This window comes from Lithobates pipiens, unplaced genomic scaffold (genome assembly GCF_037356315.1).
Source record: "Lithobates pipiens isolate NorthernLeopardFrog02 unplaced genomic scaffold, aLitPip1_a1.2 Scaffold_16, whole genome shotgun sequence".
Lineage (NCBI taxonomy): Eukaryota > Metazoa > Chordata > Amphibia > Anura > Ranidae > Lithobates > Lithobates pipiens.
Window position 1 is genome coordinate 555,219,712 of NW_027507748.1, and position 17,914 is coordinate 555,237,625.

Sequence of the window (17,914 nt, forward strand, 5' to 3'; positions counted from 1 at the left end):
GTCCTACCACCCTGGACCACAAACCTTCCTGACTGTGCTATATGTTTTCTGCTTCTTATACTTCTCCATAAAATTATCAGAAATTTGTGCTTAAAGTAGAACTATAGGCAACGCTTTTTTTTTCCATTTTGCATAGAATAAGGGAGGGTTATAGCCCCTGTCAGTTTATTTTTTACCATCCCTGTCCCATTGCAGAGATTTCCCTTCAATTCCTGCCCCATAGCCAAACAGGAAGTGAGAGGAACTATATATAAATTAAGGTAATCCATTGCCCCCCCACCAGGCCCTCAGAACTAGTGTCAATTCCTTCAATTCCTGCCCCATAGCCAAACAGGAAGTGAGAGGAAATATATGCAAATTAAGGTAATCCATTGCCACCCACCAGGCCCTCAGAACTAGTGTGCCCAGGGTCACTTCAGGGTGGGTCTTAAACAGCAGGGGTGTGGCCTTGACATAAAGGGGTGGGTCATATTTAAATTAGGGGGGCGCGCGAGTTTCGTCAGGCCTAGGGCAGCACAAAATCTAAATACACTACTGACATGGTTCAAATCTCGACCGGTCCCTGCTGAACCCATCTTTCTTTAGCCTACTTTGGGCTTTTGATAAACAATTTGATAAGTTACACTTTCATCCTGTAAAATCTTGCCTTCGCCGAGATGTTGATTACAGGAATTCAATGGGATAACAGAACTTTCTATCCTATAGCATAAGCATCAAGGGAATCAAAATACTAGACAGACATCACAGCAGTCAATATCTTTGCAGTTTTTGCAAATATGAAGGGTCCCATGAGTTTCATTTACAGTACTATATGATGTTTTCAAAGTTCAAACAGTCACATACAATGTTTTTTTTTTAAGTGGAGCACATCTATGTTACTTTATGAGGGTGTCAGTTACAAACAGAATTTCAACTTTTGTAGTAAAGGAATCATTAAAGGCTACACAAAATATGCACACTTTGTGTTCAGGTATGAAAATATATTATTCCATGGTAGAAGACACACAATTTTGCTTTGCACAAGAGCAACTTTATACCTCTGAACATTTAATCCATTTTAATTGTGTCATTATAGCATCAGTGTTACTGTATATAACAAAAGATACATCATACCAGCTGAAAAAGACTCAAGAACACACAAGATCATATGTAAAAATATTGTTATTATTTGATGTGAATGGTTTATCTTTAGCTACATTATTGGGTTGAAGCTTGGCTGGCAACGTGATAGGCACAGGATTATTAGTGACACTTAAGGGTACAATGTAGAACGTCATCTCTCGCACAGAATCCAAGCCTTTTTTTGTCCTTACAGTTTATGTTTACTATTTGTAAGCCTTTATTCTTCATGTCTGATTAAATCTGATTTTATACTCAGCCGTGGATGACAAAACCTACAAAAGGAAACCAGCATAATTGCCATATTGTTTAACAAAATTAGTTGCCAATATTCAATATTCAGATAGGCCAAAAGAAAATATTTCTGTGGAATAAACAAATTTAAAGCTATGGACAACTATAATTCTGATGATGTTCATTTGTCCTTTTTTGCTTGACAAATTATTTTATAATGAATCGGCATGATGGAGAGAAAGGTGAAAATATATTTCAAAATACAACAAAAGTGGGGCTTTTCATCCGTGGTACGAAATAAAAAAATCCAGTGTGTTTGGCATTGGAAAGGTAATGTTTCTTTTTAGAAGATCTTCTAGGATCTTCATCGTTTCCCATCTTAAACTGAACGCCTGGACCTGCAGCCACAAAGAAATAGAAAGTCACCTACCGATATGCAGTTTATACGTATGTCTAGTAGACAAATATTTTTCAGATGATACATTTAGAGTATAGTTTCACCTCAAATAAAAAAATTGGAGAAATTTGGCTTATAAGCTGCAGCAGTTCCTAAAAAGAGCTAAATGTCCTGAGGTTATCCTCAAAGCAGAGTTCTGGCCACATCATTTTTATTTATTTTTTTCTGCCATCACATCATAATGCATTAACCTCCCTGGCGGTATGATTATTTCAGATTTTAGGTGCTAAAAGCGGTACAATTATTTTGCATGAAAATTTGGCGTTTTATATTGTAGTCCTGTAATTCTTAGGAATAACTCACTTAAATCTGTCCAAGTAGACATCCCGGGTATGATAAAGTTTGAAAAATGAAATCATAAATTATAATATAATAAATAACTATAAATAATTATACCAAATAATAATATAACAATCATAAAAAATTATTCAATAATGTAATCAAATCAAAAACACTGAAATTTGCTCAGTTGCAGAATTGTCACTGTCATTACTTTTCAATATTTGATGACGGATCTCCCCACAAATCGCTATCGCTGAATTCTGCGAGTGATTCCAATTTATTATCGCTGTTTTCTAGCTGGTCTAAAACCATTTTTGATGTAAAAGGACAGTTTTAGTTGCTATGGACAATCTCCAGTTTCCAGGCATAAAGAACAGTTTTTATAATATAAAGCTGCATGCAGGACACTGGGCAGACCACTAGGGACAAAGAGGATGTGAAATATTTGCATACAGCAATGTAATCTGTAAGATTACATTATACTGTATGTATACTGTGTGTTTCACTTTTTGAATTGGGCGCCAATCTCCATCCCCGTGCGTCGCAACGCTCGCGGGGAACAGAGATTGGCTCCGTGATGAATCGAACGGAGGACGAGCCGCTCGTACAGCGGGGGGGACATCGCTGGATCCAGGAGAGAAGGTAAGTAAACGTCCTGGATTCAGCGATGCGGTACCGAGTCTGGCTCGAGGTTACCGCTTTTGGTACAGAATCTCCACCCCGAGCTCGGGAATACCGCCAGGGGTGTTAATAACCAAAATAAAGTTTATATTTGTTTGCTATTGGACCAGAATTTTATATATTTTTTTTAATACTTACAATTAATAAAATCCTCTTCTGGCCATTGCCATGATGATTGTTGGCATGTGAAGCCCAATCGCAACCTCTTTGTAGATTTGCGATGGAGAGGTTACCCAGCATGCACCTCTCAATCTCGCGCATTTGTGCGATGCTCCGCTGGCCATAGCGCCGATTGTTTAGAAAGTTGCCATAATAACGGGTGGTGACAGAGGAAGATTCTGCCCTGTTGTTATGGCAACAGAGATGTGATCCGCCTTAAATCGTACAATTTCCTGTTGGGAAAAGATATGATTTTTGTTCACAATACTGCCCACCGACTCCTGGGAAATGATGACTCACATTTCCCAGGAGCACAGGCGAGGGAGGAAGTGATGCGGAGCTCCGCAGACCCAGAAGTGGCAGATTAGGAGCCACTACATAGCAACAGGGCATTTCTGGTGAGTTAAAAAAATAAATTCCTCCCAAATGTTTATTAATACTATGAAAGGACTGTAAATATGTAAAAATGTTTTTTAGGGTGGAATTCTGCTTTAATGTAAGTACAGACATACCCCACTTTTAAGTACACAATGGGGTTTATTTACTAAAGCTGGAAAGTGCAAAATCAGGCTCACTTCTGCATAGAAACCAATGAGCTATGAAGAATAGAGTAATTTAAAAACTACGGAGGGTGAAATTGGAGGCTTGTGTTCAATCTGGAGGGGGGGGGGGGGGGTTGGGGGGGGGGGAGGGAGGGGAGGAGGGAGTAATAAAATGCTGGTTAAATAAAAACAGAAAATGCTGAAATTACCTAACAAAAGAAGTATCCTTGTTACCGGTCCGCAGATAACCTGTTTTTACTTTATGTAATTCTTATTTTTATCTTCAATTTTTTTTATGAAGTAAAATAAACAAAAAGAATTTAAAAAAAAGAAAATAATAATAATAAAGGAAAAAAATGCATATGATGGTTCAGCAGCCCAGCCAATTTCACACAAGTGGTGATAACAAACTGGTTATTAATACTGGGCATCCGTGCCACGGCTGCTGCTGAAATCAGTACAATTTGCTGGCTGTCCTCTGATGCAAAAAAAAAAAAAAAAAAAAAAAGAAACCAATGAGCTTCTAGGTTTTATTTGCAAAGCTTAATTGGACAAGCCGAGGTTAGAAGCTCATTGGTTTCTATGCAGAAGTGAGTCAGATTTTGCACTTTATTTATATTCCAATTAGTCCAGATCACAAGATTCACAAACGTTCATTGACTTCATTGGTAAAAATGTAGGAGTTTAGTGATTTTAGTGGGAAGTAAATCTAATATCAAAAAGGAAAAGACAAGCACAACCTCCATAGTGTAGTAAACAAGGTGAACAATAGTTAATAATGATTAAAAACACACTCACAAAAGGGAACTTGTGCAAAGCGGTAAAAGTCAAAGCCGCTGCCTCCGAAGTCTGGAGCCACTGTGCAATTCCCCTACTTCGGCCTGAAGGATGAAGAAGAAGCAACAGGTTGTGCTTGTCTTTTACTTTTTGCTTTCACAGTGTCCCAGCAATCCCCCATGGCTGCTTCAAGCTGCACCTTCTTGCTAGCAATCAATGGCAATGTGTATAGTCTATTGGGCCTCATTGTTTATATTTTGTCTTTCCGTTTTTACTTTGCAACTTCTGCAATGATCTTCTATAGTTTGGTACATTGCCACACATACATTTCCTTCAGATCCTTTCATTCACACCAATAAGGTCATCACCACCACATTTGGCACATTTATACAGATATTAACTTCTGAAGAGCACTCTGCAGTGGGACACTTTTCAGAGGGCAGTTACATAGTTACATAGTAGGCGAGGTTGAAAAAAGACCATTCAAGTCCAACCCATATGTGTGATTTTATGTCAGTATTACATTGTATATCCCTGTATGTTGTGGTCGTTCAGGTGCTTATCTAATAATTTTTATAATTATTGATGCTCCCCACTGAAACCACTGCCCGTGAAAGAGAGTTCCACATTCTTACCGCTCTTACAGTAAAGAACCCTCTATGCAGTTTAAGGTTAAACTGCCTATCTTCTAATATTAGTGAATGACTGCATGCCTTATTAACCACTTAAAGTGGTTGTAAACCCCTTACAACCACTTTAAACTACAGTTAAGCATAGATTAAGGCTTACCTGTAGGTGTAAGAAATATCTCCCACACCAAAAAGGCTTAGGAGATATTTGCAAGAAGACGTAGACATCGGGCGCAGGCGCGCCGAGCGTGCCATTTCTAACGGCGATTATGCCGTTAGTAGCAGCATCAGCGCGCATGCGCGGGAGTGACGTCATTGCGGCTCCGGCCAGTCACAGTGACGGAGCCGTGATACCTGGAAGTCACTCCGGATATCATGGTGATGACAGAAGTGGTGACCGAGGACCGCTGCGGGGGATTCAATCTCAGGTAAGTAATTCATAATGAGCTTGTATGCTATGCATACTAGCTCATTATGCATTTGCCTTGCAGGGTGTCTTTTTATTTATTTATTTATAGGCTTTACTTCCTCTTTAAGGACTGAGCCTCTTTCTGAGATTTGGTGTTTACAAGTTATGAACATTTTTTTTTGCTAGAAAATTATTTTGAACACCCAAACATTATATATATATACATTTTTCTAACACCCTAGAGAAAAAAATGGCAGTTGTTGCAATCATTTATTCCACATAGTATTTGCGCAGCGGTCTTACAAGCGCACTTTTTTGGGAAAAAAAATAAAAAAATAAGACAAAATTAAAGTTAGCCCAATTTTTTTTATATTGTGAATGATAATGTTACGCCGAGTAAATTGATACCCAACATGTCACGCTTAAAAATTGCGCCTGCTTGTGGAATGGTGACAAACTTTTACCCTTAAAAATCTCCAAAAACAGGGCACATTTAAAAAATTCTACAGGTTACATATTTTGAGTTACAGAGGAGATCTAGGGCTAGAATTATTGCTCCTGGTGTAATGATCTCGATGATACCTCACATGTGTGGTTTGAACGTTTTTATATGCGGGCGCTTCTGTGAGCGAGCTCGGTGGGACAGGGCACGTTTAAAACATTTTTTTTCTTATTTATTTTTCCTTTTATTTTTTATTTTTACACTTTTCTTTTAAACAAAAAAATTGTGTCACTTTTATTCCTATTACAAGGAATGTAAACATCCCTTGTAATAGAAAAAAAGCATGACAGGACCTCTTAAATATGAGATCTGGGGTCAAAAAGACCTCAGATCTCATATTTACACTAAAAAGCCAAAATAAAAAATAAAAATGAAATGTCATTAAATGTGCCTCTCTTCCACCGCCGATAAAAGTGATCTTGCGACGATTCCACCGCAGGGACCACTTTTATCTGAAACCGGACTACCAGCTGAAGAAGAAGATACTGGGGTTATGGCAGTTAGCTGCTGCCATAACAACGATATTGCTCTTCAAAATAGCAACGTAAAACGAGTGGTTAAATTCCCTTTCACGGAAAAGTTTTATCCCTATTGTGGTGCCATCAGTACCGTATTTGTTCATTGAAATCCTATACCCTCTCAAGTGCCTCTTCTCCAGAGAGAATACGTTCAGTGCTCGTAACCTTTCCTCATAACTAAGGTCCTCCAGTCCCTTTATTAGTTTTGTTGTCCTCCTCTGGATCCTTCCTGAGGACTGGTGCCCAGAACTGGACAGCATACTCCAGGTGCGGCCGGGCCTTATAGTCTTGTAGCGTGAGAGAATTATTGTTTTATCTCTGGAGTTGATCCCCTTTTTAATGCATGCCAATATTCTGTTTGCTTTGCTTTCAGCTGATTGGCATTGCATGCCATTGATGAACCTATTATCTACTAGGACCCCCAGGTCCTTTTCCATCCTAGATTGCTCCAGAGGATCCCCCCCCCCCCCCCCAGTGAGTAGATTGCATTCATATTTTTGCCACCCAAATGCATTATTTAAAAATGTTCTACATTAAACCTCATTTGCCATGTAGTTGCCCACCCCATTAATGTGTTCAGATCTTCTTGCAAAGTTTCCACATTCTGCGGAGAAGTTAATTGCCCTGCTTAGCTTAGTGTCGTCCACATATACAGAGATTGAGCTGTTTATCCCATCCTCCAGGTCGTTTATGAATAAATTTAATAGGATTAGTCCCACCCCGGACCATTCAGAGTAACCCTCATTTATCACTACCCTCTGAACTCGCCCCTGTAGCCAGTTTTTAATCCATGTACTCACCCTATGGTCCATGCTAACAGACCTTACTTTGTACAGTAAATGTTTATGGGGAACTGTATCAAATGCTTTTGCAAAATTCCAGATACACCACGTCTATGAGCCTCACTTTATCTAGATGACAGCTCACCTCCTCAAAGAAGGTTAATAGATTGGTTTGGCAAGAACGATTCTTCATGAATCCATGCTGATTAGTGCTAATGATACCATTGTCATTACTAAAATCTTGTATATAGTCCCTTATCATTCCCTCCAAGAGCTTGCATACAATTGACTTGGCCCTTTTTTTTTCTCCAATCAGTGGGTACCATTCCAGTCAGTAGACTGTTTATAAGAATTAGGAACAATGGTCTGGCAATTACTTGACTGAGTTCCTTAAAGACCCTCGGATGCAAGCCATCTGGTACCGGTGACTTATTAATGTTACGTTTTTCAAGTCTATTCTAATTCAGTCCTGTTAGCCATGAGTGTGCTTCCTGTGACATGTCATGATGATAAACATTGCAGTTTTGGTTACTGTAGCCCCCCGATTCCCTCGTGAAGACTGAGGAGAAGAATAAATTCAATACCTTTGCCATCTCTCCATCCTTAATATTCCAGTCATCATTCTTTATGGGACCAATATGATCTGACCTCCCTTTCATACTATTTATGTACTTAAAGAATTTCTTGGGATTTTTTTTACTCTCCTCCGCTATGTCTTTCATGTTATATCTTAGCCACTCTGATTTCACCCTTACATTTCTTGTTGCATTTTTTGTAAAGTTGGAATGCTGATGATTATCCCTAAGGCCGCGTACACACGCGGGGACTGTTCGCCCAACTTTGTCCGCTGAACAGTGTTTCGGCGGACAGTCCGCTCGTGTGTGGGCTTTCAGCAGACAGTTTCAGCGAACAGTCCGCTGAACAAGGTTTTTCGGAATTTCCGAAAAACTGTCCGCTGAAACTTTGTTTCAGCGAACAGTCCCCTCGTGTGTAGGCTTGTTCGTCAAACTAAGTTCCGCGCATGCTCAGAAAGGATTTACACGCCGAAAGTTATAATGCAGTGTATAGGACGTCGTACTTTTCGTCCCGTCGTACGTGCCGTTCACGTCATCGCGCACGGTTTCAGCAAACTGTTCGTTCGTTGTGTGTGGCCATGTCCGTCCATGCTAATTTTGAGCGGACTGTTTGCTGAAACTGTTTGACGGACAAAGTTGGGCGAACAGTCCCCGCGTGTGTACGCGGCCTAAGCCTTCTATTTTATGAGGGCCTTCTCCTTTGCTTTTATATGCATTTTCATGTTGGAGTTAAGTCAGCCAGGACTTTTATTAGCTCTTTTACATGTATTTCCTATTGGGATGCACTAGCTAAAGCCCTTATTTAATATACTCTTAAAGCATATCCATTTTCCTCCGTGTTCTTTGTTCCTAAGAGATATCCCAATTATTATGTTATAGCAAGGATTGTAGTTTAGGAAAGTTGGCTCTTTTGAAATTCAGTGTCTTTGTATTCCACTTATGTTTCCTATTTGTGCGATTTATACTAAAATGAATTGACCTGTGATCGCTGTTTCCTAAATTGCCCCATATTTTCACATCTGTGATCAGGTCTGTATTGTTGGTAATCAGTAGGTCTAGTAATGCTTTGTTTCTAGTTGGTGCATTTACCATCTGACCCATGAAATTGTCCTGCAAGACATTTAGGAACTGGCGAGCCTTAGATGAATGCACTGTTCCTTCCACCCAGTCTATGGCTGCATAATTAAAATCCCCCATTATAATGACACTTGCCATTTGTGCCGCTAATACAAATTGTGATAAGAGGTCTGCCTCCTCCCTCTGGTTAGGGGGCCTGTAGCATACTCCCAGTATTACTTTCCCATTCGTTTCCTTCCTTTGTAGCGCTACCCATAAGGATTCCACCTCCTCTCTTGCTCCCTTAGTGATGTAATCTCTCACATTCACTTGTAGATCATTTTTGATATACAGGCATACCCCTCCCCCTTTTTTACCCTCTGTATCCCTGCAATATAGGAAATACCCTTGAATGGTTGCCAGCCAGTCGTGAGAGCTGTCAAACTAAGTCTGTAATTTCTACAAAATCAAAATCCTCCTTGTACAACAGTAGCTCTAGTTCTCCCATCTTGTCCGTCAGACTCCTGACATTGGTGAACATGCCACGTAGTTTAAACCGGTCGCATACTATCTCCTTATTGGGTGCTCTGGGGTTGCAAATAGGTCTTGTTACTATACTTACCTTGGGTTTAGGTGCTTTAGTCAACCTACCAATAATGCCCCCAATACTACCCTCTGGAATATGTTCTGTGCTGACTATCTCGACCTCTGGACCCTCCCCCCATCGCCTAGTTTAAAAGCCCCTCTAACTTTTTGGCCATTTTCACTCCCAGCAGATCTGCACCCTCCTCATTTAGGTTCAGTCCGTACCTTCTATAGAGCTGGTAACCAGCAGGCAGTTGACGGGATTGTGTAGCAGGTTTAAACATTTTCACTTTTATACAATACTTGCTTTACAATGGGCCTTCTAACTGACCTTCCAGGGTTATGCACTGCTAGGCAGTTTTCCCTGCCCCTCACTTTTTGTTTCAGAAAATATGAAATGCCTCTAAACATTGGACTAGATCATTGACAGTCTCTTAATGTGGACCTGAACTCAAAATTTGAATTTCTTCTGTGTTCTAGAAACCATCGAGAAGTGTAAATTGTTACTTAGAAGTACCCTGAAAATTTACTTTTTTTATACAATTATTTTTAACAAATAGAATTTTCCCTTCTGTGCAAAGGCACTGGTGTACCTTGAGACTCATAACTCTATATTCAGTGTAAGATCATCTAAAGCACTGCTGACTGTGGCTACTAGTCTCACAAATTTTGGAGGAGATTTTGTGTATTCGCTATTGTTCTGCTTGCTGTTCTTGCTGAAGAGAAAGCTGTATCTGAGGACCAGCAGTGCAAGGATTTTCCCTGCCTCTGCTTCATTCTGGGAATCTGTGCTTTCCCAATTCTCCTACTGTTTTTTGATTATTCCTTCATCAGTCATAACACCACCAGGCTTCAAAAGAGCAGCACTGACACGAGGAAGCAAAGCCCTATCAAGATGCTTGCCATCACACAAAGTCTAGTAATAGTAGGTCAGTAATGAGGAAAAGATTACCTGGAGGGAGATCACAGCAATACTGGTGACTAAGGTTTTGTCTTTTACTTGTCTTTTATGGGCACAGCTTCCACAGTTCAGTTCCTTTTCAATTTTATATACCACATTTTTACTACCCATAAAGAAATCCAAAACACCTTTACTTTTTATCAATTTAGAGCTGTGGTTTCACATGTCTTTTGGAAGGTCAGCTATCAGACTGACATTAGTTTTGGTATCCGAAAGTATTTTACGTAGTCAGTAAATTGTCCCTGATGACGTTGGAAAGGACATAACGCAAAGGATGGAGCCTAATGAAGTGATTTTCCATTTCTGTGTAATGGCCGCTGATCATTTTGATACTTCTATGTAAAGACCCTAATGTAAATAGTTTTTAATATACCTAATTTACTGAAAAGTAAGGTTTTATGCCATGTGTGATTCTGCGCTTTTCATTTGCGTAGGAATGTGTCTAAGGTTTTGGGACCTATCTGATGTATGTTAGTATAGGTCATTTGTAGAACGTGTGTCATCCTAAAGGGAATGATATTACACCAGGAAAATTCACCAGGATCACCTGGAGAGGAGTCAGGAGTGAACTGGTGGACACTGTTTGGACAGTATGGCTTTGAATTATAACATATGGAGGTCAACTTTTAAACACACTATGGTTGATTTACTATAGGTAAATAGACTATGCACTTTTGCAAGTGCAATTGCACTAATTTACCCCCTTAGTGATGTGGTGATGTTCTGCTGATTTCCATCATCATGTTCAAGATTTTTTCCCTTGCATCTGATTTGGTATTCTTTAAAAAATTAAGCTTGACCCTATTCACTAAGCTCTGGGGGAAAATTAGTGCAACTGCACTTGCAAAGTGCACCATCTATTTGCCTTTAGTAAATCAACAATATTGTGTTTGTGCAGACAATATTTGATCACCACTTTTTTTTTGTTGAGTTGAATCATCTTCACTAGTAATATGTAGGGACACATATTGAATTACACTGGTATATTGATGTTTGGTCACATATTGATGTATTAGGGCTGCACAAGGATTTGCAAAATGTATTTTTTCCTTTTTTTATATTAAAATTTTGTGTTTTTAGTGCTGGCAGCTGTATAGGAGAACCTTTTCAGAAGGTAGGAGTGCAAAAGTTTTTTGTCACTATTTGGTTCTTATCGTGAATGAGCCTTTACTGTTTTGGTGACAACCATAACATTTTACAATTTATTTTGCTTTAAAGTATTGGTGACAATGGTTACAAGGACAATAGTGTTGGCCAATTTCTCCATGAGGAAAAAATAAAAACCTTATAGGGGTTCTAAACTCTAGTAAAATGAAAATAAAATGGCTTTAGATACACTTTAATCTATATTCATAATTGTAAATGTGTATATCAATGGTGTAATGAATAAGAAAAATGTAAATAGCTACAAGATAACAAATAATTGCCTGTATTGACGGGCTTTGGGCTGTGTCAGTGAGCTTGTTTTAGACATCGAGTTTGAGACGCTTCTGAGATTATTCAGAATTCATTAACAGGTGCAACTGACTGTCTTCTGACCTACTATATTTGACCTGATTTGAGTTTACATTGAAATCTGACAGTCTTGTATATGGAGTGAAGCAGTTCTGACCCAAAGAAAGCCTGTCAACACAGGCCATAGTAGTGTTAAACTACTTGCCTACTGGGCACTTTTACCCCCTTCCTGCCCCTTTGAATGACAATTGCGTGGTCATACAACACTGCACCCAAACAAAATTTTTATAATTTTTTCACACAAATAGAGCCTTTTTTGAGTGGTATTTAATCACCACTGTTTTACTTAACATTTTTTGCCAAATAAATGAATAAAGACCAAAAATGTTCAAAAAAATTAAAATCTTTTTCCTACTTTGTTAAAAAAAAATTCAAAACGGGTAATTTTTCTCCTTCACTGATGTGCATTGATGAGACTGTACTGATGGGCACTGATGAGGTGGCACTGGTGGGCACTGATAGGCAGCGCTGGTGGGCACAGATTGGAAGCATTGATGGGCACAGATTGGCAACACTGGTGGGCACTGTTGGGACTGCACTGATAATCAGGACAACGAGAATCAGTGCCCTGATAATCAGTGTAGATGTTCCTTTTACAAAAGCCGGTTATCGGCTCTCTTCCTCTCTCCTCACGCTATCAGCATGAGGAAAGGAGTGCCAATGACCTGCTTCTGTTTACATCCGTAATCAGCTGTGATTGGACACAGCTGATCACATAGTAAAGAGCCGCTGATTGGCTCTTTACCTCAATCTGTAATCAGCTGCGTTTGATGGGCGCGATCATGGGAGGCCGTCACATGATGGCCTCCCAGAACTAGCTGGCTGCACTGTAGCCATCATTCAGCTGTAGCATGATCAGCAACTGGTTAAGAAGATAAGTATAGCCAAAGCTTTTTCAGCCATATTTCTCTTCTCAGTCACAGAAGTGCACCTCTGTCCACACTCCTGAGACCCAGAATCAGTGGCTGACTTCATAGAGCCAATTGAGACAATAATGCCAGGCTCGACCCAGATGCCTGATTGGCAGCTGGCGCAGCTTCTTAACATGCCACTGAGAGCCTGAGCCAGCCACTTCTGCTAATTCTCCAGCCCGTCGCTCCATTGAGTGCTGGAGGGGCAGAGAACTGAACGATCAATGGTTACGTGATTGCTCAGTTCTCAGTCTTATACCCTGTACACACGGTCAGAAATTCCGACGGAAAAGGTCCGATTGGAGTATATTGTTGGAAAATCCGATCATGTGTAGGCTCTATCGGACTTTTTCTGTCTGAATTTCTGATGGGAAAAATTTGAGAGCAGGACCCCAAATTTTCCGACAACAAAGTCCGATCGGACTTTTTACGATCGTTTGTAGAGAATTCCGATCGGACAAAGTGCCACGCATGCTCAGATCAAATTACGAGACCAAAGCCATTGGCTACTAGCCACAATGTCATCACGTTCCGAACGATCAGATTTTCCAACCACTTTGTCCGACCATGTGTATATAGCACCAGTTTCGGACAAAATCCGTCGGAAAAAATCAGACAGATTTTGTTGTCGAAATGTTCGACCTTGTGTACGGGGGCTTAGAGTCGACAGGGAACAGTTACAGCAGTGTAATAGATTTGAGTATGTATGTTTTTTGTTTTTGTCTTTAGTACCCCAAACTTCTCCTTTGATGATTAACAATGAACTTACTTTCTGCATTTTCTGGAGTACCTGGAATCCGGTTCAACTTCCCTTTCTTCACTTGCAAAGTTTCCTTAAAAAAATAAAATTTTAGAAAATGTATCTGTTTTAACCTCCCTGGCAGTATGATTATGTCAGATTTTAAATGCTGAAAGCGGTACATTATTTTGCATAGAAATTTGTCTTTTTATATTGTAGGCCTGTAATTCTTAGGAATAACACACTTAAATCAGTCCAAACCAGAGTCTAGTGGACATCCCGGGTATGATAAAGTTTGAAACACAAAATCATAAATTATACTTTAATAAATAACTATAAATAATTATAATAATCTAATAATAATAACATTTATTCAATAATGTAATCAAATCAAAAACACTGAAATCTGCTCAGTTGCAGAATTGTCGCTGTCATTACTGCATGCAGGGCACTGGACAAAGCATAAGGAAGGTGAAATAATTTGATACAGTAATGCAATCTGTAAGATTATAGTGTACTGGATGTATAATGTGTTTCACTTTTTGAATTTGGCGCCATCCCTGAGAGTCGCAGCGCTCGCAGGGAACGGAGCTCGGCACTGTAATAGATCGAGCGCAGGACGGTTCGCACACACAGCGGGGAGACATCGCAGGATCCTGTGGACAAGGTAGGTAGCTTTGCCTGGACCCTGCGATGCAATCCAATGGCTCGGGGTTACCGCTTTTGGTAAAGAAGATTCACCCCGAGCCACACTCAGAATTACCATCAGGAAAGTTAATGACAAAGCAGGGGACAGATTGTGTTATATAATAAAGAACACTGAGGTTTGGAAAGGGCTGAGAGGTAAGGCTAAAATAAAGATATATTGATCAAGTTAAAGTTACAGATAACATACCTGTTTGTAAATTCCTCTTTCCCATTAAACCAACAAAGAAGTCATGCATGTCTCCTGTAAATTTATCAATAAAAAACAATTATTCACATGATAACTTCAGATATTATCTTGATGAAAAAGGACAGAACAGGACACAGTTGAATGCTTTAAAACACTAGTCAAACACAAAGCCTGCGGATAGAATCCGGCCATCCAGGCCATTTCATTTGGCCCTCGCACCTCTCCTACAGCTGCGGCACTCCCTTCGTATTTACCCCCACCTTGTCTTAGCAGTTGGCCACAGAGGGGAGGACTGAACTCCTCCTACAGATCCTGTGCCTCTCTGTGTAGAAGTAGCACCCCTCAACTCTACCTCCTCTGGTCTCACCATTCAGCAGACTCCAGCATCTGACCCCAGCCCTCCTCTGTTCCTCCTCCAGACCCTGCACTTTCTGCTTCCCAGCTCCACCCCTAGCCTCTTCCCAGCAGCTGCACAAAGGGGCTGCATTGTCATGTAAGGCAGGGTGGAGGACTCTCGACTTCCAATATTTTTTTTGACATCTGCTTATAATCATGAGAATAATATAACTATGCCAGTTGAAAAGGATTATATCATTCACAAGAAACTTTATTGGGAGACTGCTCAGACAGAACACCATGGCGAAACCAAATTCTGTCTGAGCAGTCTCCAATAAAGTTCCTTGTGGATGATACCAGCGACAAATGACCCTTCTTTTCAGAGTTGCATCATCTGCTACAGGAGTGAGTATGCTCTGTGATGGTATGCACCTGCCCTTCACAACTTAAAGAGGAGGTCCAGGAACCTTCAGAAAAAAATAAAAGTCAGCAGTTACAAATACTTGTGCTGCTGACTTTTAATACTAGGACACTTACCTGTCCAGGAATTCAGTGGTGAGATCACCCAGAAGTGGGAGCTGGTACCTGTCAAAACCAGGTACCTGCTCCCCCCGAAAGGTGCCAAAGGTGGAGCTCCGCTTTAAGTCTCAAGTTAATACTAACACCAGTAATCGAATGCAGAGGAAATTATTTAATATGATAAAGAGTAGATACATTTATATAGTCTTACAGATACAATTGACCCTTTTGAGGGCAACCATAATGCTGATGTGGCCTGCGATTAAATTGAGTTTGACAGCCCTACTTTAAAACATCTCAGATGAGCAAATTTTAACCCACATTTTCCACACAGCTCTTCCATTGTAATATGACATTTTAAGTCTGAACTCCAGGCAAATACATGCTGTTTTACCTGTCAAAGGATTTCTAATTCTGTTGAGCCAGTCTTGTAATCCAGATAACCCCTTAAAACAGGGTAGCCAGGTCCTGCTTGTCTATGACCAACTGAAAGTAAGGGGCTCATTTAGAAGGGAAAGCAGATATTGCTATTTTCTCTTCGTTATACCGTATACAGTGCTGCTCCTCTCACACCATGACATACCCTTTAAAAAAATTGGGGCACGGTGTGTAGCCAGCAAAGCCCCATGTGCTTCTTTCCACGGAACAGGGAGAGCTCAGTGATTAAAGGAGAGTCAGTGACTTTGAGGGGTCAAGTGACTGGGCTCTTTCATGTTTAATGCACAGAACAAATTTGTAAAGCACATCACTGTGCAGTAGAGATGGGCCGAACACCCCCGGTTTGGTTTGTGGCAGAAGTTTCGAACATAGCAAAAGTTCAGATCCGAGCAGCAGATCCCATTGAAGTCTATGAGACCCAATCTTAAAAAATATAAAGGCCCCATGTTGATGGCTTATATGCAAGTTATTGGCCATAAAATGCATGTGGGGGCTACTGCCCTGGGGGACATGTACCAATGCAAAAAAACTTTTAAAAAGATTATTTTTAAAGGCGCAGTGATTTTAATGATGCTTAAAGTGAAACAATAATAATAAAAAAAATCCATTAAATATAGTGCCTGGGCAGTCCCCTTAGTCTGCCTGTAGCACATCTGTACCATGTATAATGCCCACTGCAGCAAAACTGACATTTCTATAGAAAAAAAATGACATTTAAATTTCCGGCAATAGAAAAATGTGAAAAAAATGGCGTGGCTCTGCCCCTTTACCTCAAAGCACCTTGTCCCCATGTTGATGGGGATAAGGGCCTCTTCCCAACAACCCTGGGCTGTGCTTGTGGGGGTCTACGGGCAGGGGGATTATTCAGTTCTGGAAGCCCCCTTTACCAAGGGGGCCCCAAGGCCACCCCCCCATGTGAATGAGTATGGGGTACCCATTCACCAAAAAAGTTTCAAAAAGAAATAAAAAAACACACACAGTTTTTGACAATTACTTTATTAAAAAAAAAAAAAAAACAATGTCCCCCCAATATAGATCAATCGTCAATCATGATGCCGCTGCCACCGGCAGACCCAAAAAAGTGAAAAAAAATAAGGCTCCGCCGTCAACGAAGGCTAACTGCATACTGCAGGCTCTGCCATTTGATAGCTCTTATATAGGTAAGGGTGGTGGCACCACCCTTTGTGATGTCACTGACCCAGCATGCACCAGTCAGTGAAGTCACATGGGATTATGCTATGTCCATTGTTTTTTTCCCTTTACTGAGCTATTGAGGGGATAAGCGCAGAGGTGGACAAGAGAGTGAAGACTGCTGCCACAGTTTAATTGTAGATTTACATGCCAGACTGAACCTTTTTGTTCCCAGTAAGGGTGATACCAAGGGGGATTTCTTCCACACCCCCCCTTCTTTTACCTGAGCACGCGTGGAGGTGGTGTCTGTCGGTGCCAGCATTTCACATCTGCTTTACCTGCAATAGACTCTTTTTCACAGCGCCTAATAGCAATTCCCAATATGTGATATATGGATTATATTCATTTAATTACATAGAATATTGACTGCACAAAAAGAGACTGGTGTTAAAATTGTTGCTTTGATGCAATAATTATTTATAATTAGCGCTGCTGAAATCTGTTTTTATAGATTTTGATGTTTTATATGTTTTGTATCATCTCTGTTAGAGTGTGACTATAAGCAGCAGCTAGTACAATTGATTGCTTAACAAAGTCTATTTAGAATAATTTCCTCCTGTTTCCATTTAGCGCTTGTTTTTTTTTTAATGAGAAATAGGTCTTGTTTTCTAATAATAATTTTTGTTGTTGTTTTTTTTTCTTATTGACACCTTTTATTTTTTTTACAATTTACCCTATACTCATTTACATAGGAGGGGCCAGGATCTGGCCCCGCTGGCCCAAAGCACCCCCCCATGTTGAGGGCATGTGGCCTGGTATGGTTAGGAGTGGGGGCGCTCGTTTGTCCCCCCTTCCTGGTCTGCCAGGCTGCATGCTCAGATAAGGGGCTGGTATGAATTTTAGGGAGGACCCCCACAACGTTTTTTTTTTTAAATGGTGGTGTGGGGTTCCCCTTAAAATACATTGCAGACCCAAAGGGATTTTTTTTTTTATTCAGTTGTCAGCAGGGAAGCCCATTGACAGCTGATGACTCTTCGGTTGTTAAGGACGTGGCGGCTGGCTTCCCGGCCCACTCCTTAACAACTAGCTTTTACTGTGCCCTGATTGGGCCAAATCAGGGCTTAGAATTCACTGTCAAGCACGCAGTGCATTGTGGGATGCT

At 40.4% G+C, this 17,914-nt stretch overlaps 1 protein-coding gene across 1 annotated transcript in view; it reads right to left on the reverse strand.

Annotated features, from left to right (window-relative positions):
• Positions 1-1,143: 1,143 nt before the first annotated feature.
• The window catches only part of TAC3 (tachykinin precursor 3), a 135,446-nt gene continuing 118,675 nt past the window's right edge, over positions 1,144-17,914 (reverse strand). The window contains exons 5-7 of the mRNA XM_077483557.1: positions 14,329-14,382; positions 13,464-13,527; positions 1,144-1,751 (exon numbers count right to left, since the gene is read on the reverse strand). Of these exons, the coding sequence (XP_077339683.1) occupies positions 1,733-1,751; positions 13,464-13,527; positions 14,329-14,382 (137 nt within the window). The 3' untranslated portion in view covers positions 1,144-1,732. The remainder of the gene's footprint in view (positions 1,752-13,463; positions 13,528-14,328; positions 14,383-17,914) is intronic.